Source organism: Gloeophyllum trabeum, assembly GCF_000344685.1.
Source record: "Gloeophyllum trabeum ATCC 11539 unplaced genomic scaffold GLOTRscaffold_00001, whole genome shotgun sequence".
Taxonomy (NCBI): Eukaryota; Fungi; Basidiomycota; class Agaricomycetes; order Gloeophyllales; family Gloeophyllaceae; genus Gloeophyllum; species Gloeophyllum trabeum.
In genome coordinates this window covers 4215476-4240382 of record NW_006920410.1, presented here as the reverse complement: position 1 = coordinate 4240382, position 24907 = coordinate 4215476, and the positions used below count along the sequence as shown (strand labels likewise).

Here is a 24907-nt window from a genome sequence, read left to right as displayed (position 1 = left end):
GTCATGTTCACGTCCTGCCAGTGCCGTCGGCTCACTGACGAAGTCGCAGCCACCCAGAGCCACGTCCTGCCTGCAGCCACCACATAATCCGGTATTCGTTGTAATGGCAGGGCAGGCACATCGAATAATACCACCACTGTCCGTGACATTTCTGGGAACGAGCAGCGGAGGAGGCCCTACATCTACTCGAATCTGCACCTCCACGAGTATCAACTTCAAGTGGCGAGATACGAATATAAGTTGGCGTGAGCTATTTTTCCGACTCCAATGTAACTGACGGGATATAGACATGTCTACTCATGAAGTGGTCGATTGTGCGGAAGGTACCACCTCACAAATGAGGAAGACGCGCCATCCGCCAATTCACCCCCACCAAGTACGCCGAATTTTCATCACGCATATGCACCGTGTGTAGATGTCTCTTGGCTGCAGAGATAGCCGTAGATCATGTTTCTTTAGCTGATCATGTCATGGGTATCGTACCTTTCATGCGAACGGCACTCAGAGGCCGCAGCGGTCAAACCAAGTACAGCAATACGGGGGTTCCTCAGGCTGACGTGCGTTCAAATCTTCGTGTGTTGGTTCCTTTGTATTTTTGACTCAGGTTTCTGCCCTTTCAGCTCCAGCTGTACGGCCCCTCAGGTCTCAGACGCTTTGTGCGCGAGAACTTGGCAATGACGCACACTTCTTTCGGACGGTCATACGCAGTTCACGAACTCCTGCGTCCAAGAGACAGAGTGACTTCAGGTGCCTTGCATCAGGATGAATGGCCCGGAGACAACTTTCTGGCTGATGGTGACGTACCTGGGGACCGCTGGCATAATTTTCTGAAGGCTCCTGGGATGCGGGTAAGTGCGGCGATGCTCACCCACAGAGGTATGTGCTGGATCAGAAGTCAAAACCAAAGTTGAAGCTTATGTCGGATCGTAATTACAGTTCCTTGTCTCGGCTACGTCTTCACTGAGGATGCCCGTAAAGACGGTGGGGGGCACAAAATAGTCGTACTCGGCGATACGTCCAATTCGACTGCGATAGAACCACTGGCAATGGGCGCCGATCTTCTCGTGCATGAGGCAACTATTGCCCATATTCCTGCACTCTCCCCTGCACCTCGGAGAACGACCGAAGAGGAAACGGATCGCCACGTTTCAGGCAACGACAGCGAGAGAGACCAACAGGAACCCTACACTCAGTCAGCTTCCACCGGGTCCGAGTCCGCGCACACGACAGTGGTAGGAGAAGACGGTGCTCTCTCGGAGCCCCAGACCCGCATAGTCCCTAAACTCTCCCGTGAAGCCCTTAAGCGGATAGTTGAAGGCTGGTCGCCGGCATCAGAACCCATCAAAAGCGAGAACAGAATCGAGCCGCACTCGACGGATGATCATGTTTCACAAGAAGATCGCGAACGGCACGACAGGGCGCTCCAAGTCGCTCTTGATTCGGGCCACTCCACGCCCAGCATGGCCGGTGACTTCGCCAGGCGAATTAGGGCCAAGAACCTCTATCTCAACCACCTGGGTGCAAGGTGGGCATCACGGCGGTACGAAGGAGATTTACGTGATGCTATATTCTTAATCGTAGATTCGATGCATTCAAGGGCAAGCAGTACTGGCGGGATACCTTTGGCAGGAAGGTCCCATTCTGGGAGCGCAAGAGCCCGGGCATACTAGAGGTAGAGAGGCAGGCTACCGCAGCTTGGCAGGGTGTCGATGACGCACACGTCAAGAGAGCGGTGGCCGCTCATGATCTGCTGGTTTGGGTCCCCGAGGCAACCCGACCAAGTTTGTATGAGTCAGGCCGTTCGGGCGATAGAGATTTCGAATGAGCAGAGGTTGGCGTGGATGTTAAACTACCGTCGGTGCGGCTTCGACCAAACGAGAATATGACATTTCGGTTTCAGCTAAGGGCTTTCTTACAACGATTCTGACTATGCCTGTTGTCTACACGCTATATAACAGAATGTAAGACAGGAACAATTCCCCCTACTCTCCTCAACCTTCTTCCGCGGCTTTGATGCCGCCCCGGCCTTCGTTGTCGTCGATGTGTAGCACCCATGGACGAAGATGTGCGTTGATTTCGCTGCCTTGTGTGTAGCAAGGGAGGCTCAGGTGAGCGATCTGTATGTCGGGATGGTTGACGGGGGCAAATGGGCTAGTCGCGCAAGCAAACCTCTAATATAGAGGCAATATCCGGGATTACCTGCATTACGCAGCAGTACATGGCCTGGAACCTCACGGGGGTGTCTCTGCCTGGGTGACAATGCCTCGCATCCACAGTTCAATATCTCGGTTCCGCTGCTGGCGCTCGGCTGCTTCTCGCTGGGCGGCTTGCATCATCCAGAGTCGGAACAGGGCCGAGACAAACCAGATTAACGGTCTCGAAGCTGAATCAATTGCTTGTACGAAGCTCGAGAAATAGTGACTTCAGAGAGCGACACTGCCCCGAAAGGCCGTCCTGAGGCCTGAGGGGCTCATGGGGTCGCCGATAAATCTACAAAGCGGGTACACGGGAAAGGGAGAGGGAAATCCCCGGCTTCAGGACCAAGCTCAAGGAAAGGTAGCATAAGGGGAATACGCACTTGCACACAAATCACGTCACGCTACGCTTCTTATGTCAACCCATAGCTCAACAATTTAGGCACGGAGTGAGTAGCTTTTACGGGATTCAGTGCATGAACTGCATAGCCACAGGTTCCAAGGCGGCAACGGTCAAACCTTGCGTAGCGTCCCCGGGAAGCAGGCCCTGTTCATGAAACACAAGCGCCTAGACATATTGGAATCAGAGAGACAGGCCACGGACGCCGAGCAGAGTGTCGATAACGAGCCGTTGAGGAGCGCGGTAGCGGCTTTTGATCTGTTGAAATCAGACCAATTCCGTTGGAACGGCACCCTTCGGCGCTGTTAAAGGTAAACTTGAATAGAATACTCGTGATCCATGCAATTCTGCAGAAGGACCGAAACTGTGGCAAGAAAATTACAGAAATATTACACAATGCAGTCAGGGCACTCGCATTGTAACAATAATGATACATTGGGAACAGTTGACTCAGCTCGACGACCAATGATCACTTGTGCTTGGTACAATGGTAGGGGCAGGGGCTGCTTTGCCAGGGATTAGACCGTGTTTAACGAGCAGCTCTCGGGTTTCCTCATTGTGAAGTTTAATCTTCCCAACCCGTGGGTTGAAAGATGCGATGATGTCGCCACGAAATCGTACTCGATAGTGTAGAACCTGTTGGCCCTGTCCAAAGTGCAAATAAATCTCGCTGCAGCCATACAGGTATCTACTCGGGCTGTGGCTCACCTGAAGGAATCGAACCATCTGGCCGATAACAACGCCACGGTAGGCCACGGTCCCATCGGTGCTTGTTGAAGGCCACCTACACCTTGTCACCCTCCTAGAGTCACGTGTCAGTCACGAGAAACGCTCATTCAGCCAGGTTACCTAAGGTTACCTACCGTCAACCAATAAGCCCACGGATCTTCGGAATGTGGCAGAGACTGCCCGGCCGGCAGGTCTTTCAGGACCCTATCATTTTTCCTCGCATCGGCCCGTACACATCTCTCCGGATCCCTCCTCACTTCATCTTTAGGCATGGCGGTGAATAAATTGGTAAGAAAGAGCGAGGGGAGAGAGGAGGAGAAAGATCAAACGGCTCTTAAGCGATTCGCGTCCACAAGCCACACCAGTCACGTGCATCTGATGCGCGAGTTCTGCCACAAACACTTTATGGGCGCCACCTCACTCGCCCATCGTCCGAGACACTCATACCGGTCCTTGAGATTCCTCGAGTTGATCTGACAATGTTTCACGTCACGCAGTATAAGACCCGACCTAACTTTCATAAGCGACTCTGCATCTGCTAAGAGGCGGCCGTAGTATGACATGACATGGAACGGCGGAGTGTCCCTGATCTTGAGTATCGACCTGAGCCAGTAGGCACTGGTCAACGGGCTGGCAAATTGTGGCAATGGTGAAGCTACAGGGCATCCCCGACATAGGGACAAAATTAATTGGTAGCCTACAGAGGTCGTCGTAATCCGACGCTGCCCGGGCGGCGTGTTTCAGCGCGAGCTCGACGCTGGTTTGGCCGCCTTCCCAAGCTCTTCTTCGTTTTCAAAGAGTACCTTTAACGCAGTGAGGTGCGTAGATATCTCTTTTCTGTCCGACTGATCAACGTCTACCGACCATGGGGCTACGCAATACGCGCCGCGACCTCGCGAAAACCGCGTCTGAAGGAGACAACCTTCCTCAGGCAGGGGCAATCTGTCGTCAAGCGCAGCTCCGGCTGAAAGGTGAAGGCTGAGGATTTTAACAATTCGTAGTACGACCGTCCGTGAGCCGCGATGCTCGGGAAGGGTCGAGCGTTCAAATTGCATAATGCATACTCCTGTAGATGACACCGTAAGCCCGCCGGTTCTACATGTGCAAGACACAGAACGCCTACCTGTGAAGGGTGGGTTCTTTTCGGACATCCGCCTGAACAGCGAGAGAAGTCTGATCATATGGACACCAGACCGACCCACCGCCCACATCATCGTTTCGTGCGCCTCAAAACGGACGCAAAAGGGCTGCTTGAATCGCCAGAAGATGATACTATCGGACGCGGGTCGAATGATTTTGCCAAAAAAATTAACACGGACTTGAAGAGCCCTCTCTAGCAGGTCTCTTGTCACGAGTCCATCGGTCAAGAGGACTTTCACCAGTGATTCATGCTTCTTGTACCTTGCAAGTCCAAAAATCGATATCTTCCAGGCACAGCTATCGGGATGATAAAGGTCGTGACCCTCAGAGAACGAGGCCGGATCCGCGGAGCCCGTAACACGCAGGCGGATTTCGGATGTAAGTGGGGGCGCCCCAGTCTCGGTGTGCCAATACAAGAACCCTTCAGTGCCAGCGGGAAAAGGCAATGAATTGCGACTTTCGGTATTGCGACAGTAGGTTATGCGAGTTTGGTCATATGCCGTGGGATCGGCAAGCACTCTTACCTTTCTGCGGGTATATCCGCCCACAGAGATGAAGTCGCTGGGTTGCAACTTGGTCGGGTCCAGTGTTCTCAGCCATATGCTGACCGGAGACGATTTGGGGCGCTTGGTTGTGCGATGCGAAGATGCTCCTGACTGTACCCGTGGGTGGGGCGTCGGGGGAACGATAATCAGGCGATGGTCAAACAGAATACGACTGACATTACCTTCCTTGTAGTGTTTTGCCTGGGCGTCCGAGACAATGTATGCATCCTGCTGAGTTGAAGCCTGTTCGCGGACCTCTCCGGCAGAGTTCCAGGCCGTAGGGAAGATGGCCTGTTCATCGCTAGCGTCTTATTGGGCTGACCGACAGGTACACCGCTGGATCCAAGGAGCTTTCTGTGCTCTTCGTCATAGTCAAACAATGCCTCCAACGCCCTTGCATCTCTTGTTTGCGCTTCATGTGACAGCATCGCCGCGTCAATGTCTAGCGACCACACAATCCGGTGCCTCATCCCAGCGTTGCCGTATGTGGTGGCGAGCAATTGACCCTCGTCGGGGCGGCACGACTCGTCGTCGGGCAGCGCATCGCCTGACTTTCCAAACTCGAGAATCTTCACAATCCAGAGAACGACCATCCGCGAGTTCCGATGCTCAAGAAGGGTGGAGCATTCAAATTGGAGGAGACAGCTTCCTGAGGATGGTATCGTCAGTCTGCTGCCATCCGGGAGGAACGGGGACAAATCGGACTACCTTTGTATAGCGGCTTGTGCTGGGGACGGAAGATATAGTGAAGTCGCACCAAGGCTCCCCCAGCACTACTTACTACCCATAAGTTAGTGCGGGAGGCCTCAAAGCGCACTTGGAAAGGTTGGTTGAATCGCCAGATGATGGTGCTCGTACTAACGGGATGAGCCATTTTACCACCAGGCAATCGATGCGAGACACGAGATACTTTATCCAATATGTCCTGGGTTACGAGTCCCTCGTTCAGCAGAATAGTCCTGATAACTTCGCGTCGACCGGAGCGAGAGATATTGAACAGCGTCACCTTCCAGACACTGCCGTCAGGCATCCGAAGGTCATGTCCATTCGCAAAGTCGCTGAGAACTGGGGTGTCGGTGACACGGAAGCGCACTTCTCCTGCTAGTGCAGGTGTGTCGGGTTCTATGTGCCAGTATAGGAAACCATTTGCATCAGCCGGGAAAGGCAGCCATTTGTCCAACCTGTATGCGTAGGACAGATGCCGATGCTTTAACGCCGGCAAAGATTCTCCTGGGAAGCTCATATATGGGCCAGTCCTTCCGCCTAACGAGACGAAATCCTCCAGTTGTAAGCGGTTCGGATTCAGCGTCCTGAGGAACAGGGCCCTCGATGTATGAGTAGCTTCATCGCTACCTTGCTGCTGGACTGTCAGGGTTATAGCAGTGCAACTAGCGGTATGGCATAACATACCATCTCGCTAACATTCGATGAGCCATCATGACGCCTCCTAGCTGTTGTGAAGATTGTTCGAATTTGATTGTGTCGCGAGAGGGAGTACACAATCGAACACAGGCGGCCACAGCGAAGAGGTGTCGCTGCTGGTAGAATCTCGTCCGGCACTGGCAGGAGAACCGGCCGATTTCGTTCAGAACGCGTGCTCTTGGCATGGAATGGGAGAGTAGAAGACTGTCCAGTCAATGAGCCAGCCCAGAGACGCTTGCTCGCATTGAACACAACATAACTACACTGTATCCGCCCGGGCATATGTATTCCGTATTTCTCCCAAGTTGAAGGTACGGGAGCGTGAGTCGCACCTTGCACCTACGCCGGAGGCAGACGCAAGCTGCATTAACGGGCGGCGGTCAGGACAGATACACCAAGGTAAACGCTTGGTCAGAAATCTCCAGCGGGCAACAGCCCAGGAGGTGGTCAGTCGAAAAGGTCGAATAAGTTTCGAATAGTTTATGGTTTGTAACTGCTCAAACCCATATTGTATTACGTAATTGTTAATAGCCCCTAAAACTCCGAAATTAATCCTTGCACCCTGCCGGTTCAGTGGAATACACGGCTCGGGCTGTCTCATGCTACGCTCTCTCTCAGCCAGAGCGTACACGAGCCGCGGAGCTCCTTTCCCGTCGCTCGGGGTGTCGCGCACAATGTCGTCCACAGCGTTCATCATCCCCGTCGACCCGAAACAGCCCTCGTCCAAGGCCATTCCCAGCCTTGACCTCGGCAGGCTGTGGTCTGCCGTCCCCTCGGGGCCCTCTGCGCCAAAGGTCGGCACGACCAGGATATTCTATAACACGCCGGCGGAGAAGGACGCGTCGAACGTAACCGCGCTTGCGTCCTTGGGTGATACCTTCTCAGAAAAGACCGGCGATGCGAGGAAAGAGTTAGTCCGGAAGGCCGTCGGGAGCGCTGTGAAGAAAGTGAAGGAGCTCGGCGAGGGCCTGAACGAGGTCGCTATTGATGCATCTATTGACCCCCATGCATCCGGTGCGCCGCCCCCCCCCACCTCGTGTTACTTCTCACGAACTGAAGCGCTCCGCCGAGGCAGCCGTCGCGGCCCATCTAGCGGCGTATAAATTCTCGCTCAAGACTGAGGGTCCGAATGTATACAAGCCAGAGTCAGGAACCCATCCTCCAGAGCCGCTGACATTCCACCCGCTCGCAAGCTCGAAGGAATGGGACACGGGCGTGATATACGCCAAAGCCCAGAACCTTGCTCGGACCGTACGTATGTTACTTCGCACCCACTCTGCTTAGTTTCCGACCATTTGCAGCTGATGGAGCTCCCCGCGAATATCTGTACACCCACCGTACGTCTTAATTTTGTTCAGCTGTCTGGACTGGGAGATAACCCAACATTCTGGGAATAGTCCTTCACCGAGCGGGTCAAAGCCGAATTCGCCTCCGTCAAGAACGTCGAAATCATCGTGCACGACGAAGGTCTGTATTGTCTGATATACAAGACAGACACCTTCATTTTCTTGTCTCATACCACAGCGGGATCCCGTTACTAATATCTTCTCTTGACCAGCGTGGGCAAAGGAGAAAGGCATGGTCGGTTCTCTGTCCATCTCCTCTCCCTCTGTGCCGGCGCTCAAAGACCCTGCCATCACAGAATACCTTCCTTTCGGTTACCAAGGGTACCGACGAACCTGCAAAGTTCCTCGAGATGTGAGCACTTTCCCCGCACCGGCATCCCCAGTGTCTCAATTTGCCACGCAGTCACTATAAGGGCGGCGCGCCCGATGCCCAGCCCATCGCGTTCGTGGGCAAGGGCATCACCTTCGACTCCGGAGGAATCAGCTTGAAGCCGTCAGCGGTGCGTGCGCAGCTACCATCGAGCCAAGGCAAGCTTGAACTGACGACTCGTACTGCCCTTAGGACATGAAACTGATGCGTGGAGACATGGGTGTGTTGCACTTCGAGCCCACTATATTTAATGGCTGACTTGGCGGCACTTCTAGGCGGAGCCGCGACCGTCTGCGCAGCTGCTCTTGCCATCGCGCAGCTGCAGCTACCGTGAGTTCTCTACATACCTTCCTTCCGACGGCCGAGTGTAAATCCATCTCTAGAGTCAACCTCGTTGTGGTCACTCCGCTGTGTGAGAACCTGCCCGGGCCGAGTGCGAACAAGCCAGGTGACGTGTAAGCCGTCGCGCCCTCTGAAGTCGTGCGCAGTGCTGAGCGAGTACCCTGGCAAACAGTGTATACGGCATGAACGGCAAGTCGATCGAGATCGACAACACAGACGCCGAGGGCCGCCTCATCCTCGCTGGTGGGTTATTAGCCTCTGTCCTCCCTATCTAACCATTTAAACTCCCGCCTCCCTCTTCAGATGCGCTGTACTACACTTCTACCGTGTACAAACCCCACACCCTCATCGACTCCGCCACGTTGACCGGGTACGTTTTCGTGTCCAGCAATCATCGCTCACCGCTAATCGTACGCTTCGCAGGGCGATGGAAATCGCCCTGGGAGAGGTGTTCTCTGGTGTCTTCTCGGTCTGTCTAGGGATCCTCTTCTTATAGTCCCTGCGCTAAGACACGCGTCACTCTACAGACGTCAGACTCGCTCTGGGAAGAGCTGCGCGCCGCCGGCGAAGCCGAGTACGACCGCTTCTGGCGTATGCCGCTCGACGCGGACTACGCGCCGCAGATCGCGCGGTCCAACGCGGACTTGTGCAACGTACGTTCCATTCCCGAATGTCACGGCGCAACTCGCTTACCTTTCCGCCTCTCTTCGCTACTGTAGACTGGCGGAAAGCCGGCGGGGAGCTGCACGGCAGCGCTTTTCTTGCAGGCGTTTGTCGAGGGTATCGAGGCCAAGGATGGGAAGGAGCCAAGCCTGAGATGGGCTCACATCGACATTGCTGGCTCGATGGAGGTGGGCGTACCCGTGACCTTGGCGTCGTGCGCGATAGCTGACTGAGCCGTGCAGGCTACGAGGCCTACGCCGTACTTGGAGACCGGGATGACTGGTCGCCCTGTTCGGTGAGTATCCTTGTCCTTTCGCTACCAGGCGGTCTGACAGTGGTGTGTAGGGCTTTGGTCGAGTTTGTCAGGCGTCTGTCGCAGCAGTGAGCCGAGAGGGGATTTTACACCTAGGACTATCTACACTAGCAGTTTGGAGAGACGTACCTCACGACTATGCGCACTCACCTATGAATGCAACGAAGTCATCCACTCGGTCTCCACCCGGGATATCATAACATCAATAAGGTACACAGTAAATAGTCGTGACAGCAGTCCACAAAACATCACAAGAGAATCAAGAAGGGCATTTTGCTAGCGGAAGAACTTTGCCCACAGTATAATGAGAATGAGAAGGATGAGGACGACAATGATTGCGCCTGTGACAACACGCTGCTGGTACATCCTGGACATTACTCGCATTAGAGGAAACTGGTGGAGAATGTAGGATGTTAAGAGAGTATGGACGAAAAGACATACCGTCGAATCATCTTCTTGAGCGTACCGGATGCACGGTCAATAGATGTGTCCGCCGTTCGAAGCTAATGAGGAAATCAGTAAAACATGCACCTTTGACCTATGCTATGACACCCACCGTATCCCTCGCATGTTCGATCTGCTCCCTCTGGCCCCTCAAATTCCTCAGAATATCCGCACCCTGCTCCTCCGTCTCGAGCGCAATCCGCTGACTCTCCGCGAGCCTCCTGCTGCCGTCCTCCAACAGCGCTGTGCCAGCCAGCAGCCTCGTCCTATCGCTCGAGGGCCCGTACGGCTCGTCGGATGTCGGCGAGCCCGCGCGCGCGAGCAGGTCCGAGCGGGAGACCTGCGCGTGCAGGTCCTTCGAGAGCTTCTTGTACCGCGTGAGCTCTGCCTTGGCGGTGCGGATGCGCGTCTGGTACTGGGGCTTGATGGACTGCGGGATGCCCTGGATTTCGATTTCCATTTGCGAGACCTGGCGTGCGCGGCCGGGTCGCTCAGTCGGGTGCAGGGCATGCATGCGCGTGAGACGGCCCACGCACCATCTCGTCCGCCTCGTCCAGCTCCATTTCGACCCGCCTCAGCGCGGCCTTGCGCTGTTCTAGCACACGGGCGTCGGTGTCAGCGCCCCGCCGCGCAGCAACCCAACGCACACTAACCTCCCCGCTGGTCCTTGCCATCGCCCTCGAGCTTGTCCCTGATACTCGCGATGATCTGCTGGAAGTCCTGCTCGTACGAGTCGAACAGCGCGGTTGGCGAGTTGTCCATGGCTTAGCGTACGTGCGGTCCAGCTGCGCGTCGTGGTGGTGGTAGCCTGCTAAGGGACCCGCGGCGGTAATGAGTTTGCGTCTATTTACCGAGCTACGCCTGGAACCGCCACTTGCCCGATGGATGATGCACTGCAGGCGCAACTGCAGCAGAGGAGCCAGGAGTTCCAGAAATTGCAGGCGGACTTGTCTGCGGCTGTCGAGGCGAGGCAGAGGCTGGACGCTCAGCTGTCTGAGAATGAGCTCGTCAAAAAGGTGCGTGCATGCTACCATTGCGCTGTGGTCCTACATCTCATCTCATCTCATCGTTTTACAGGAATTCGACCAATTAACGTCGGACAATACAGTCTACAAGCTTATAGGGCCTGTGCTAGTCAAGCAAGACCAGGCAGAAGCGAAGAGCAATGTGAACACCCGGTTAGACTTTATCCAGAGCGAAATGTCGGTATTTTCTCCCGACCTACACGATTGTCGAGCAATGGGCCTACTAACACCTTGGTACAGCAAACGGGTGGAAGGTCAGCTGAAGGACATCGGTGCGAAAGCAGAAAAGAAAAAGGCAGAGGCGAGTCTTCCTATACATCATAAGCACGAACTTGTTATGATTACACGATGCGCGATATAGCTTATCGAGACGCAAGCTGCCATCCAACAAGCGCAGCCTGGGGCGTGAACGCCCACCGATTGTCCGCCGACCTCCCGTGAGGCCATCACGACAACCACGAGCCCCCCCCACCATCCCTTCAGTTGCAACCCGCACGCCGTTGGAAGACACATTTTGAAGGATACGCAGGGGAGTCGAAGGTATCATAGGCAGCGTCTCTGTAGTAGATACTGTCATATCATGCCGAGGATGTCGATCGATGGTGAAGCAGCAGTGCTCTGCTCGGCAGTCGGCTCCTTGTGCGCGTGCGCCAACTCTCGCTCCGTCTCCGGACTCTTCAGAATCTTCTCCAGCATGAAGCGCTTGCGCGCCGATATGGGCGGGCAGTTGCGGATGAGGACGGTGTCGTCCAGGCGGAGCTCTGTAGGAGCGAAGCTGCTCAGCTCCGGAATTCAGTAGACCACTTTGCCCGGGGACACGCACGGTTCTTCTCGTCATGTGTCAGGAACTTCTTGCTCCTTTCTATCCGCTTCAAAAACAAACCACTCAGCTGCTGAGAGAGCAGAACAGAGGACACAACTGGAATGAGCGTACCTTGCCCGTAGTTTTGTGCACGACCCATCGCGAAACCGTCACCGTGGCCGTCTTGTTCATGCACCCCACCTTCGTCACCACGCCTACGAAAGACATGGGCGGCATCTTATCTTCGCTACGGCCAGCAAGGATAGAGCGAAGCAAAGGCCGTCTGTGCAATGAAATGCGTTACGGATGAACTGGCTCGGGATTTGCCCACGGGATAAGTTATAGTACTGAGCTAAACGTTATTTATTTACTGTTATCGCCAATAACAGCTTCGTATATATAGGTATATTTACATGTAATTTCTACTCGGTGTTCTCGGTCCGCTGCTACTTACCCGCCGACACTGTCACGGTAATTATGCTGTGAAGTCTCGTCGAACGACTTATCCACCTCCTCTCTCCTTGGACTGGTTATAACGGTGCTCTTATTCCCGACCAAGTCTTTCCACCAAGTCTTTCCACCAAGTCTTTCCACCAAGCCTCTCCATCAAGCCTCTCCACCAGGCTCTCGAACGATCACAAGCGAGTCTTTAACCTTCTCCTGTCATTAACTTATACTGAACCGCTCGTCTACTCGTCTAGTGATCTCTTCCGACTTTGTCCGCGCCTGTCTCATCTTTGCGCAGCAGTCCGCGCAGGCCTCTGGCGCCACGGTGGTCTCGCCGACTGAAAGCGATTTTTCCAACCTCAGCTTCCACGAGGACCATCCTTCCAGCGTCTCCTCCCTTGACGATTTGCCTCCCAACCTCGTCTCCAAGGAAGAGGCCATGTACTATTATTCAGGAATCTCCCCGTCTCCTCCGAAGCTCGTCTACCGCACCGGGCTGTCCACGAGGCCATATTAACATAAGCACTTTGCATCTGTTGCTTTAGATCTGTATTCGAGGGCATCAAGCCTACACATTGGAATGGAATGAGGTGTGAAACCCGGGTGTTCAAGTTGCCGTAAATCCTGGCCACTATCATAGTACTATCATTGAGGGAGTTCTGTAAAAGTCAGATTTTTTACAGAACTCTGAAACATCAAGAAGTATGCTACAGGGAGCTTAGCGGGTTGGTACGTATATGCTTCCTATACCTTACAGACGAGTTGTGAAGTCAGAACTTGCTCAATTTTGCCCCTTGTTGAATGGGAGGCTGAACACCATCCAAAGTGCCCCCTGTAAGAGGTCTGATGGTGGCAATGCATAGATCTACCAGCCAACACAGCCCCGGCATATATCAGCTTAGCTAGAGGAAGTTTTTTGAATATAGCTGAACATCCTGTGCCTACCTGATAATGGCTGCAAGCTAGTGAAGTGCTTATGGTAGATTTGACAAAACTCCAAGGGCTCAAGGGTGTGACAGATGCATGCGGATAGTGTTACCTGCCCGTGTACTCCCCGCAAGTGCTGTCTGTCTGCGGCATCTCTCTCTATTACTCTGTACATAGTGAACTAAGACAACTATTTTTGTAGGGGTACTTAGGAAGGTACACTATGATGCCTGGATGGAATAACAGCAAATGCTCGAGCAGAGAGGTGATATTGTCAAGTTTTCACAGAACCCCCCCCTCAATGATGTACTCGAAAGCTTGAACGTCCCCGACAGCTTTCTCAGCAGATCCAAATACTCGTGTCCTCGCTGCTCTGGGGTTCGTTGAAAGTACCTTGTCTGGCCACATTGGCGAAGTTGTCATTTATCATCCCCTTTCGCCGTGGAGGTAAGGTCCGCAGATGTCCTAAGCACTCTGGTCGTATCGTCCTCCATGCTTGCGTGGAGTGTATGTCATCAGACTTGACGATGCATTCCTTGATAGGGACACGGATAACATGCATGCCAAGCTGCTTAGTAGTAGATGCAGACTGTCCGAGCGTCCGCTGCATCGTCACTGGGATCGAGCGATCATTTCGGTGATGGAGTGTCACCTGTCAGCCTGCGCGTGGAGACAGGAAATAACGATATTGCCACTCGCAGTATGGGTCGAGGTCATGGTGCCGGTGCAGCACGCGGGGCTAGTGTTGCTCCTGCAGTGAAGTTGCAGTGTTGCACAGTGGAGTTTTTGACACTTCAACCCGAGTGAAGTGAAGTTGAAGGTGCTTCAATGTCTTCATTGAAGTGGGCAGATCAGCCACGGAATATCCCATAATATTCCCACATACGTGTGGTGAAGGCACTGACTTATCCTCATAGGACAAACTCGGGGATATCTGCATATACATTGTACTCTAAAATACACTAATAATGCCCATACCATCTGCCAGGATGTACAATACCAAAAGTCAAGTCGACACCTTGTCATATGGACTCCTGATGAATTTCTTGAGCCCAGTGCAAACTGCCAGCATATCATGGAGGTTATCTGCCACAGCCATTCTACTGTTATCTCTGCACAGGGTATGACGCGGAGTAGATGCAACTCTGCAACTCGGACACCACTTGGACGCAGGGCGAGCACATCTGGTGGCGCGCGCTGCCATTAATGGTCAGCACGTGGCCATGATCAGACTTCAATGCAGTCTTCAAAGGCAATTCATGACGACTGTGCAGTGGGTGAAGTACGTCAAACTTGAAGTGAAGTGAGACAGTCTGCAAAGTCACCTCACTGCAGGAGCAACACTACGCGGGCAGGACCCTGGATCCAAAGAAGCTGACACCGAGAGACTTCATCTCCCCAAGTGGGAAAACGCGCGACGCAAGTTTCAAGTAATCCACTGCCCAAATCCTTGTGGCGTTGAGATTTCGCCAGGACCAAACCCGTCCCAAAGGGCACGCACTGGCACGTCGAACCGGGCGCGCCTCTTCTCGCACCGACTGTACTGTTCCGAGCATGTTACGCCACAGGACGCGTGCGCGCCGGTTACTATATCCGGTGGGGTCCGCGACGTGTTCTGACAATGCACGCGTTCTGAGTGTTTGGCCGCACGCGGCTGAAGATGGATCACTCGCCGGAAAGTGAGAACAATGGACGGGGATGGCGACTGATGTAATTCGATTAAGACCGTAAACTTTCCTGTGATCAGATCCACTTCACCCGCGTCAGGCCAAATAACATGTGTACATTGTCAGAACATCACGCTGGCGCGTTGATCAGCCCGCGTCGCGAACCGCAATCGATGCCCGCCAGATATAGTAAATAGCGCGCACGCCTCCTGTGGCACGAGTGTGGCATAACATCCTGCGCGAGCCACAACCTCTTCTCTCCTAACATATGAACCTCCAGCTCGTCGTCGCCCTGGCCAGCAAACACTGCCCCGGAAACATGCCCAAGGCCGCACCCGAGAGTTCGCGCCGGGCAGGCAAGCACGCCGCGCCCGTCAAACTCAAGCAGAAGGAGCCACAGTATGAGAAAACAGCGGAGGCGCCCGAGATTGTCGTCGAGGACGTCGACGGGGACGCTGTGATGGTGTGTGGGCGTCCGCCGACGTTGGCCGAGCGCGTCCAGATGGCGGAGCAGCCCCAGACGCAGTATGTGGTTCCCTCGCAGGGGCGGTCTCTGAGCCGCACGCAATCGTTCGCGTCCTTGACGGAGGCGGCACAGCATCTGGAGCGGGTCAGCAGCAGTCCAACCCAGGTACTCCACCATCCTCCTCTTTTCCTCGCTCCCCCCCTCACACCTCACACTTCCCTCGCAACCGTATCTCCGGTACTTACCTACCCATGCCACAGGTCCCCGCGCGTGCCACAGGCGCAGTCTCCAAGCCGCCCGCGCACGACTCGGACCCGTCGTCCGACTCGCTCGACACCGACCTCGACATCGACGGGATCTTCGGCGCGCAGCCCCGGCGTTTCCTCGAGCCGCCCGCCCCAACCACGGTGCCCGCGCCCTCGGCGCGCTACGCGCTCTCCATCGGCGTGCCGGCGCGGCACCTCGAGGTATGGGATCTGACCGACGGGTGCGTAGCCCCCGACCACGGTGCCAGGGAGACTGATAGCGAGACGTGTTGGCGCCAAGGGACGCGTTCGCCTGGCCGGTGTGCCTCCGCCTGACGGACACGCTGACGGCGTGCAGCCCCGGCCCCGGCCTGCCGCCGGTCGCCGTGCTCGACGTCGAGTGCGCGTGCCGCGGCGCGAAGGGGGAGGCGCTGTACGCCGTGTCGAACGCGCCGCGGGCGGTCGAGGCGGGGTGCGCGGGGAGCGTGCGCGTGACGGAGCACTGGCGCGTGAGCGGGGGGCAGGGGTGGACGCTCGTCGCGTGGGTGCCCGTGCCCATGCGCCTCTTCCGCCGCGCCGAGACGCGCGTCTTCGGCGTGCGCGCGCGGGCCACGCTGGAGAACGCGCAGCGCAGCGTCGTCGAGGCGGCGGAGGTGCACGTGAGCGTGTCGCACTTGCGCTCGGCGAGCGTGCTGGGGAGCAGGGCGTAGACGGGCCGGGGCCGAGGCGCGCTGGTGTTGAGCGTGTGCAAGTGCTGTATTTTGTAGAAATCACTGTGTAGATTAGATCGGTTCGCTGTCGCTCGTGCTTGACACTTTTTCTGCCATGCGGACAAGTTCGGGGTGGTGTCCCCCGCGGACTCGTCGCCTGTCTGCATTGCGAGTGAGTGAGTGAGTGAGGCACGGGGACCACGCCGCCCTGGCCTCCGGAAATAGCTGCAAAGAGTATCGGTGTGGCGAACCCCACGGAAATCCGCAGGCGTGCCCGTCCCATCACGGCTATGGCGCTGACAGTTCCTTGAGACGCGTGCGGGCCTCTGGATCGCGTGTGCCTGTCCCGAGGGGCATAGGGCGCGAGTCGCTGGCTGGGGTGGTCACTGGCAGTTGAGATGCTGGAGCGTAGAAAGGTACACCTGCATTGCGGCGCGGATCGCGCGGGTCCATCGATGCCCGGGTTGCAGAAAACATTCGGGCGACCGAGGAGGACTCGGGCGGGGCTGCGTTAGGGCTGCAGCTTGGACGATAGACTCTGCATGGACACGACGATGAGAGGACGGCGACGTAGGAAAGACACCAGTATCGATTTCACGACCGACGGGATCACTGCACGAAGCGCCCGGCCCGAACAAATCGCCAGCTTATTAAAGTTATTTCCCCGCCCCCGCCCCGCTTTTCATTTGCTGGCGCCTCCCCTCTTCTCTCTCCCCGCATCCGAATACAAAGCGAGAAAAGGAAAAGAAGACAAACAGGAAAGATGGCGTCCCTGCTCAAAGCGTACAAGTTGCGTCCTCTCGCCCTCCCCCTTTCCCCCTTCACTACTCAACAAAATGCAACGATACAGCGCGCTCCTCATCCGCCGCCCGATGGCCGCGCAGTGCGCAACCGCCGCGCTGCTCTTTGGCGCGGGCGACGTGCTCGCGCAGCAGGCGATCGAGCGGCGGGGACGGCGGCACGACGTGCGTTTCTCTTTGCTTTGCCTTGTCCTGCCCTTTTCTCCTGCGTCTCTTCCTGCGTCCCTTGCTCGTTCCGCCCGGCGCTAACGCAACCGCTGGCTGCTCGTAGTTCGTGCGCACGGCGCGGCTGAGCTTTTACGGCGGTACGTCCGTGCCCCCGCGCGCCCTTCCCTCCTCGCCTCCCCCTCCGCCCCGCGTATCCCGTCATCCCTGATCACTAACCACCCCCCCCCCGCCCCCAGGCGCCCTCTTCGGCCCGGTCATCACCAAATGGTTCACGCTGCTCAACCGGCTGCAGTTCGCGTCCCCCACGCGTGGGATCGTGTACAAGGTGTGGCTCGACCAGGCGATCGCGAGTCCGGGTGAGTGTCGTGGTTTGGGTTGGGTTTGGATTGGATTTGGGGGTTGGGTTTGTTGGGTTTGGGTTTGGGTTTGGGTTGGACGGTTTGTGGGTTTGGGTTGGACGGTTTGTGGGTTGGACGGTTGGAGGGTTAGTGGGCTTGCTGGTTGGAGGGCTGGAGGGTTGGAGGGCTGGAGGGTCGGTTTTGCGGTTTGGTTGTAGCGTTGGAGGGCGGTGTCAGCGCACGGTCTGGCTATCCAGTGCCCCCGCGCGCTCCGTTGCCGCCTGCCCGTTCCCATCGCTGCCCTCTCCCTCTCCCTCCCAAGTCGTTCCCCACCTCTTTGGGCGCGTGTCCCACCCTGCTCTTCCCCATCCCTGCTCTTCCCCATCCCTGCTCTTCCCCATTCCTTTCGTCCGTTCACTCAGCCACGCTCCCACTGACACCGCCTCCTCTAGCGGTCGTGGCATACTTCTTCACGTCGATGACTTTGTTGGAGGGGAAGCCGCTGTACGAAGTCGGAGAGAGGCTGGGCGACGTGAGTTCTTCCTTCCTTCTCCCCCTCTCCCCCTGCCACCCTCTCCCTCTTTCTCACCCCCTCCCACCCTCTCCCTCTTTCTCACCCCCATCCCTCCCTCACCCCCATCCCTCCCTCACCCCCATCCCACCCTCTCTCCCATCCCCTTCTCCCTCCCATCCCCCTCCCCCCTCCAACAGCACGCACACACGCTGACCCCCCCCCCGCACAGGCCTACGTCCCCACGCTCCTGCGCAACTGGTGCGTCTTCGTGCCGGCGCAGGCGCTCAACTTCGCGGTGGTGCCCGCGCACATGCGCTTCGTGTTCGTGAGCGTCGTGTCGCTGTTCTGGAGTGAGTCGTCGCGGTGTGGCTTTTATGTGCTCTTTCGTTCTTTCGTTCTTTCGTTCTTTCGTTCTTTCGTTCTTTCGTTCTTTCGTTCTTTCGTTCTTTCGTTCTTTCGTTCTTTTGTATGCGGTTTCTGTTTTTCGTATGCGATTTCTGTTTTCCATATGCGACTTCTTTCTTCGCTTGCATTTTCTTGCACCCCACCTCCAACTGTCGTCGTCGATCGATATTATGCGGAGCGGAACTGTAGAGGTCCGGTGTGGTGTGCTGACGCTGACGCCGTTCATCGCAGACACGTACCTGAGCGCGGTGAACGCGCAGACGAAGGCGCGCGAGGAGGGGGCGGGGGCGGGGGCGGGGCACGCCAGGGTCGAGTGAGGCACCGCACCGGGATTGGCGTAAAACGGATTGGATGGAAGGAGGGAGGGGAGGGGGAGGGGAGGGGAGTGTGTATACCCCATAGACGCGGGAACATCTAGACAGAGCGTATAGCTGCTAATCGAGGGACGGCTTCTTGGAAGAGCACACTATCTGGCGTACATAGTCCAAGTCAGTCTGTCTATTCTGCGATCGCATACAACCGCGGGAAGCGGGCCACATCTCCCTCCTCTCTCTCGTCCGTCCCGTGATACGACTGACAGCTTTCGTTGTCTTGTTCGCGCACCGCGCTTTCTCGCACCCCGTCCCGCCGAAGCTACTAACCCTAGATACTTCTACTCCACCGACCCGCCTACCTCTGAGCGCGGGGCTGCCCTCCTCCTCCTCCCCGTCGAAATCATTCCCTGCCGCGCGCACGAGCCGGCACCCCCTTCCGCGAGCGCACAGGGCTGAAATGGATGAATGGATTGGAGGAAGCGTCCGATCCCAAGGTCCGCACCTGTCCGCGCGGCGGGCCCCTCCGGTCGCTTTCCAGAGTCGTGTTTCGACGGGCCATGCCGGCTCCGTTCGCGCGGGCTACATGTACAGGAAAACGCGGCGTGGACGGACTTGGTCTGGGGTCACAACGCGGGCGGAGGTTCAGACGCGTCCGGAGGCGTGAGAACAACATTATCGCCGCGAATCCTCCGAGTGCGAGTTCGAGTTGGACCGACCGTCAGCTGCGACTTTGCCGAGTGGTACTCAGAGCGTTTGGACTGGCCACCGTTCCGCGACCGTTTGAAGAGAGATTCGGCTTCACTTGCTCACGACAGGAACCGACACTCCCAGTACTTCCGGGTCATACTGCCTGAACGCATGGTGAGGTCTACGTATATAAGTATGTCCTAGTTGCTTCGTCGGGCTTAGCATTAGGCTTCACAGTAAATCACCTAGCAACGACGTGGGTAGCATGAGTGCGATGCTATTTCTTCGACTCGGAGGGTCAACTCACTGGCAGGCAGGCCCGCTCTGGGACCGGCACACCAGAACCAGGCTATCGCCTCTATCATGCCTGTTCAGTTTTCAACAGGACCCCTGATAATCAGTATCGAGGCTTTATTTTAGATGCCCAAAATTCAGCGTCTTTGTCCGCGCCAAATTTCCCGATTTTACGCCCTTTTGTCCGCGAAAAATCAGGTGCCAGCTCGATTTGCCTTCCATATTTGGGAATTGTGACGTGGGTAACGCTCAAATCTTCCCGCGCTCGGCGTATGCCGAGAAATCCTGCCCAAAATGGGCAGGTGATGTCCGCGGGAAAAATAAGGGTTGGCCGCTGGGCTCCCAAAATCGGTCGCTTTGTCCGCGAAAAATCAGGCCTGAGGGGTCTCAGATGGCCAACTTTTGTCCGCGTTTCCACAAAGCCTCGATACTGATAATCAGGGGTCCTTTTTCAACCCGCGCGTTCAATCAGCGTGGAGACGGAACATGACGGCGCCAGAACTGGCACAGCCCGGCGCACCAACGACGACCGCGCAGCACACACACCCCAAGGCAGGACTAACCATCCGGGCACTGGATCCCACCAAATTGACGCCGGCAGACTTCATCTCCATCAGCGGCAAGACCTACATCAGGACGAGAGCTTCGAGCGATCAACCGTCGCGTCTTCTGCACCAGCACGCGCTGTCCTACTGCGGCGCCGAAGGCGCAGTAAACTAGGTCCCTTTCCCTCAGGGCACGCATGGGCTCCTGTACTGGCATGCGGAACCAGGCGCACCCCCGCCTCGCAGCGAGCGTCCGCGGCCTCCTCCGACCCTGCTTTCTTTCGCTGCCGGCTCCGACCTACGCAAACCGAACGGCCACGTCTGGGGAACAACGCTCTTCAGCGTGGCCCGATTCTCAGTGCACGACACCTTCCGGACAGCGCTGCTCTCGCAAGGGACTGGTGACGCACGATCTGCTGGACAAGGCCGCCTCCGTCCGCAACGCACAGGCCCGAGGATACTAGAAATCTGATCTGGAAACTCGGCCCGCCGTTCTCGGTGTCCTTTGAGAATTACGAGACGGCGCGTGGCTCCTCGGGCGCTCCCGCGCTCAAGTGCTGCGATTCCACACGCTGTTTCAGAACGACCACAGGCCCTTATACAGAGGTGAGTTTCTCGTGCCGGCCTTGGCAGACCAGCCGACCGTACCTCGTCTTATTACACGCAGGCAAATGCTTTCTGCAGTTCGAGCGGTCAGAGCTCGCCGAGCACCGCGGCAAGCGAACCGTGGTCCTCCGGATCGCGAAGATTGTCGAGATCGCCGAGGCAGAGAACAGAATACCGAATCCTATGGCTCCTTACCCCCGGGAGGGCGACCTTGTGTGCGTGCCACGGCGCGGCCCGGGTAGCAGGACAGAGCCGTGGGTTCCGTGGTGGGTGGACGTCGACAGCGAGAAGAGATCGAGCGGACAGGCCTCCTGCTTGCGAGTGCTCTTTGAGGACGAGGGAACACCTGGAGAGGCGAACGCTCCTGGAAGAGATTGACTGGGCGGTACGTGCACCATTCTTTTGCGGTTCATCCTTCGCTGGGCAGGCGAGACTCGCCGCTGTGCGTAATCTGCCTCATGCTCAGTCAACCATGTTCTGCGACTACCAGTTTGTCACGCGTGTTTGTTTCTTCCTTCAGATGACTCCGGTATTCTCGAGGCAGCCCTAATATTGCGCGGCCAAGTCATGCTGCCAAGTTTCTGGGAGCGACCGGAGATGCAGCGTGGAATTCGGTTGCTCATTTACTCGTTTACTCCATTACGAAGGGCGATCACAATCGAGAGAAATACGAACGCGCCGCTCGCAGGTCTTGATACGAGGACAGCTCTTCGACAACTCCCATGACAAGCAGGATCGTGGTATTGGTGGGACACAAGCCCAACACCCCGTGCAGACACAGAGTGACTCAGTGCCAGCTAGCTGAGCTATAAAAGGGAACTATATTATGGTCTTATACTGCAGGCATGCTGCAAAATACTAGCTGGAAAGGCCAAGCGCGTGACTGTCATCCCAATATTGAGGGACGGGAAGTTGAGGGTCTGTGTGAATAAACAAAGTATCGGTGGCAGGCCCACGTGGGGCTGACAAGGCGGTAGAGAAAGAGTAGTGCAGTGCCGTACGTAGCACTGACCCAATGCGTCAGGGTCCACAGGGTCACCGTCATCGTCGGTATCTGTGTCTTCTGCCCTACGATTGATTATGCTGGCTGCAGCTCTGCGGATTGCCAACTGAATATTACGGGGTGGGATCTGGATATTTGGCTTCGTTATCAAAGAGTACTCTGAAGGCTTCGCGGAAGGTCTCCTTCTTCGGATTCCTGCTGTCGTCGATGTCAACCGACCACGGAATCCATGGTACTACCTCGCTGGGGCCGCCGGGACTGGGCACATATGCCAGATCACCTTCCCTAGGCAAGGATCTGTCATCGCCCAGTGTCGCACCTTCAGCTCTGGTCAGCTCGAGGATCTTTGCAATTCTCATAACAACGACTCTTTTGCCTTGGTGCCCAGGAAGCGGTGAGCGCTCGAATTGGAGGAGGCATCTGCCTGTGGGGAAGGGTTATCAGTAGTAGATCTGCCACGCCCCGGACGGGGCAGGCTAACCTTTATGCCGTTCACGCCGTACCAACCGTCCAAATAGGTTTCGAACTGTAAAGAGATGATACTCGGAGCTGCCCAAGATCCACACGCGCGTCAGCCCCGTCTCGACTCTTGCCGGGAAAGGCTGGCCGAGCCTCCAGATCAAGTGGCTAGTGTCGTCGGGCCTGAGGTTTCCGTTATTATCTGCGCTCGCCAGTACATTGTCGAGCAAATCCTGCGTGACGAGCCCATCGCGCAGGAGGACTAAGCGGAAGGGCGCATGATTGACGTAGTTTGCAATGTCGAAGAGCATCCTTCTCCAGAGCCTGCCGTTGGGTCGCTGGAGGTCGTACCCGTCAGAGAACGCGGCCGGGTCCGAGGACGCTGTGACGCGAAAGCGGATTTCGGAGAGGAACGGGGGCGCATTCGGCTCAGTGTGCCAGTACAGGAATCCCTGTGTGCCCTCGGGGAACGGGACATGACTGCGTTCGCGCCGAGAGTTGTAGTAATGGAGCTGGTGCACCGGCACAGACGGCGGAGCGTCCAGGGCCCGCATATGAACGATACTCTTCCCACTCAGTGAGACGAAATCTTCAGGTAAGAGGCGGGTGGCATCCAGTGTCCGCAAAGTGATCCCTGAAACAAGTTTTCTTCCCCTTGCATACGCGCGTGTCTGCATGGTAGTAGAAACATGGCTTTGACTCGACTTGACGCGGCACGTCGGCTCGGGACGATGTCCAGATGCAGTCGGCAGCACGAGTTGAAGTTGCTGAGCTGTGCTCCGAGCCAGATGGTGCCTATGAAGAAGACGCACTGGCAGACCCCTCGACGGTTTGCATCTGAGCAGCGTCGGACGCATGTTGGATACCACTTATATCCCTGTCCAAGTATGGTGGATCAGTCTTGCGTGACTTGTCCTTGAAACACCGAGTACAACGATACGAACTTACGCTTTTTGCTTGAGGATCCGTGCACTTTCAGTCCACTGGTACTTGCGCGGGCCGCCCGTGTGCAATTCAAGTTGAAGTAGTGCAGGTTGCGCGGATTTACCGCGACGCGTAACGCTCCCACGCCACATACGTGTTCTGTCTACAGGAGTAATATACACGGTTCCATCCAGTACCAGCATGTTCCCTTCGTTTATGGACAAGTGCCAGTGTCCCCTTATTCACGATATACTGGTAATGGCAACGTGCCAGCTGATATAATTGCTGCCAGTGTCGCCTACCCGGCTTCGAGTGTCCTAGTCGCGTCCCGAGCCGATGCCACTTGCACTGACACGTCTTGTTACTTCAAAGCACGTCAATCCAACAACCAACCAGACAGCTGAGACCATTGATAAACCTAAGTAACAGCAGTTGTGATCATATGGAAGCTATTGTGAAGACAGTGACTATAAACTGCTCGGGCGGACGCTCGGCTCCAGGATATCCGTTCCACTTGCATGCCACAGGCGAAGATTGCTGAGTACTGAGTCGCCCCCCTTGGTATAAATTCGTATGTGGAGACTGGAGTTCTGAGCGGCCTTCTCTGGGAAGATCGGGCATTCTGCGACCACATCGATACTCATATGCACATCCGCGGTGGCAGGGGAACAGCTGCATTTGGGCAATACGCGGATCCTTGTTGAAGGTGCCGAGCCCGACGAGCCCGACTTCGCTTCGACCATCGCGCCCGATACCTGGAAGCATGCGAGTGGCTCCAAGTCGAAGGGGAACATCTTGATTAGGACGAGGCGCGGATCCCTCCCGAGGCCGCGAGGATAGACGTCTTCTATCCTTCTTCTCGGAACGGGCAACGGCGTTCGGCCGGACGGGCCACACAACGCGCCCAGAGTCGACGGCTCTGACGTCCTCAGATAGGCTAAGTCGCCCAATAGACTTGGAGGCTGGAAGATAGAGCGAAAGCAGACGCGACTTGGAAGCGCCCTCGAAATCAGGCTGAAGCACATTCCTCAATGCACTTTTGCTTCGACTGCGCCCTGCTGTCTCATGACATACCACAAGTAATGTCGGCGGATCGCTCGTCCGAACAGGATACGACGTATACATTTAGAACACGGACGCACGCTAAGAAAAGCTCGTTGAAATGACGTGCGGAATGGTGGAGTTAGGCTCTGAGGCGTACCAGGGAGCTCCAAGCAAGGCCTGCCCTTCAGGCTCAGTATGAGTGGATGCAGGAAGGGTGGCTTGAGCGCCTGGAGATCGACTTCGCGGTTGGATATCAGGGCTTCCTAGGACTCTGAGCTCTCAACGTAGATATACCTGATGGGGATACGTTATTTGTCGGGGCGTAGCTTGGGAATGTGCTGATTGAGAGGATCGGCGACCAAAATAGTCCCCGAGAGCCTCAGCATCGTTCTAGACGAAGTCCGCGACGCACCTGCGCAGAGTCGTCAACTGCCTTCTTACTTGACGTTCTGGACTATACTGTCGGGTCTCAAGATTGGAACATACCTGATAAACCCTCGGCACGCCATGCGGCCGCCGCCTGTCTGAAAGCCGCGATAGCAGCCGCAAGTGTGACAAGCACGATGACCGTCCCCCAAGAGGTGACGTCGGGTGATTGCTATGCACGC

The 24907-nt window shown here is 56.3% G+C and overlaps 11 protein-coding genes across 11 annotated transcripts; 6 read left to right on the top strand and 5 right to left on the bottom strand.

Moving 5' to 3' along the window:
* Positions 1-82: 82 nt before the first annotated feature.
* Positions 83-1982, top strand: GLOTRDRAFT_113710 (Metallo-hydrolase/oxidoreductase). The gene is made up of 6 exons (XM_007863355.1): positions 83-245; positions 306-407; positions 460-557; positions 621-876; positions 937-1525; positions 1582-1982. The coding sequence occupies exons 1-6, from the start codon at positions 104-106 to the stop codon at positions 1823-1825; spliced, it is 1431 nt and encodes a 476-aa protein (XP_007861546.1). The 5' UTR covers positions 83-103; the 3' UTR covers positions 1826-1982.
* A 1397-nt stretch (positions 1983-3379) lies between these two features.
* On the bottom strand, positions 3380-3596 carry GLOTRDRAFT_125078 (uncharacterized protein; the record flags this gene model as incomplete). Its single annotated transcript, XM_007863354.1, has 2 exons — positions 3380-3397; positions 3459-3596. 2 exons carry the CDS (start codon positions 3594-3596, stop codon positions 3380-3382), a joined length of 156 nt encoding a protein of 51 aa, XP_007861545.1.
* Positions 3597-3871: 275 nt separating this feature from the next.
* On the bottom strand, positions 3872-4480 carry GLOTRDRAFT_109411 (uncharacterized protein). The gene is made up of 2 exons (XM_007863353.1): positions 4448-4480; positions 3872-4390 (listed from the first exon to the last, which is right to left on the bottom strand). The coding sequence occupies exons 1-2, from the start codon at positions 4473-4475 to the stop codon at positions 4065-4067; spliced, it is 354 nt and encodes a 117-aa protein (XP_007861544.1). The 5' UTR covers positions 4476-4480; the 3' UTR covers positions 3872-4064.
* A 2625-nt stretch (positions 4481-7105) lies between these two features.
* Positions 7106-9537, top strand: GLOTRDRAFT_125077 (uncharacterized protein; the record flags this gene model as incomplete). The annotated part of the gene is made up of 17 exons (XM_007863352.1): positions 7106-7445; positions 7507-7682; positions 7733-7768; positions 7829-7898; positions 7990-8012; positions 8074-8129; positions 8181-8277; positions 8340-8367; positions 8423-8477; positions 8531-8602; positions 8662-8732; positions 8793-8859; positions 8913-8958; positions 9017-9142; positions 9209-9340; positions 9395-9447; positions 9498-9537. The coding sequence occupies 17 exons, from the start codon at positions 7106-7108 to the stop codon at positions 9535-9537; spliced, it is 1488 nt and encodes a 495-aa protein (XP_007861543.1).
* A 204-nt stretch (positions 9538-9741) lies between these two features.
* GLOTRDRAFT_30992 (vesicle transport v-snare protein vti1) lies at positions 9742-10671 on the bottom strand (the record flags this gene model as incomplete). The annotated part of the gene is made up of 5 exons (XM_007862037.1): positions 9742-9832; positions 9907-9968; positions 10022-10378; positions 10446-10504; positions 10563-10671. 5 exons carry the CDS (start codon positions 10669-10671, stop codon positions 9742-9744), a joined length of 678 nt encoding a protein of 225 aa, XP_007860228.1.
* A 119-nt stretch (positions 10672-10790) lies between these two features.
* GLOTRDRAFT_125075 (uncharacterized protein) lies at positions 10791-11295 on the top strand (the record flags this gene model as incomplete). Its single annotated transcript, XM_007863351.1, has 3 exons — positions 10791-10925; positions 10987-11111; positions 11175-11295. 3 exons carry the CDS (start codon positions 10791-10793, stop codon positions 11293-11295), a joined length of 381 nt encoding a protein of 126 aa, XP_007861542.1.
* Positions 11296-11507: 212 nt separating this feature from the next.
* Positions 11508-11973, bottom strand: GLOTRDRAFT_30329 (nucleic acid-binding protein; the record flags this gene model as incomplete). The annotated part of the gene is made up of 3 exons (XM_007862002.1): positions 11508-11695; positions 11758-11803; positions 11869-11973. The coding sequence occupies 3 exons, from the start codon at positions 11971-11973 to the stop codon at positions 11508-11510; spliced, it is 339 nt and encodes a 112-aa protein (XP_007860193.1).
* Positions 11974-15045: 3072 nt separating this feature from the next.
* Positions 15046-16198, top strand: GLOTRDRAFT_125073 (uncharacterized protein; the record flags this gene model as incomplete). The annotated part of the gene is made up of 3 exons (XM_007863350.1): positions 15046-15387; positions 15504-15730; positions 15790-16198. 3 exons carry the CDS (start codon positions 15046-15048, stop codon positions 16196-16198), a joined length of 978 nt encoding a protein of 325 aa, XP_007861541.1.
* A 693-nt stretch (positions 16199-16891) lies between these two features.
* Positions 16892-18740, top strand: GLOTRDRAFT_135830 (uncharacterized protein; the record flags this gene model as incomplete). The annotated part of the gene is made up of 7 exons (XM_007863349.1): positions 16892-16987; positions 17049-17163; positions 17270-17303; positions 17403-17522; positions 17957-18036; positions 18248-18368; positions 18655-18740. Exons 1-7 carry the CDS (start codon positions 16962-16964, stop codon positions 18738-18740), a joined length of 582 nt encoding a protein of 193 aa, XP_007861540.1. The 5' UTR covers positions 16892-16961.
* A 1464-nt stretch (positions 18741-20204) lies between these two features.
* GLOTRDRAFT_125071 (uncharacterized protein) lies at positions 20205-21247 on the top strand (the record flags this gene model as incomplete). Its single annotated transcript, XM_007863348.1, has 4 exons — positions 20205-20429; positions 20454-20697; positions 20774-20869; positions 20931-21247. The coding sequence occupies 4 exons, from the start codon at positions 20205-20207 to the stop codon at positions 21245-21247; spliced, it is 882 nt and encodes a 293-aa protein (XP_007861539.1).
* Positions 21248-21985: 738 nt separating this feature from the next.
* GLOTRDRAFT_125070 (uncharacterized protein) lies at positions 21986-23008 on the bottom strand (the record flags this gene model as incomplete). Its single annotated transcript, XM_007863347.1, has 2 exons — positions 21986-22296; positions 22354-23008. 2 exons carry the CDS (start codon positions 23006-23008, stop codon positions 21986-21988), a joined length of 966 nt encoding a protein of 321 aa, XP_007861538.1.
* Between the last annotated feature and the right edge of the window lie 1899 nt (positions 23009-24907).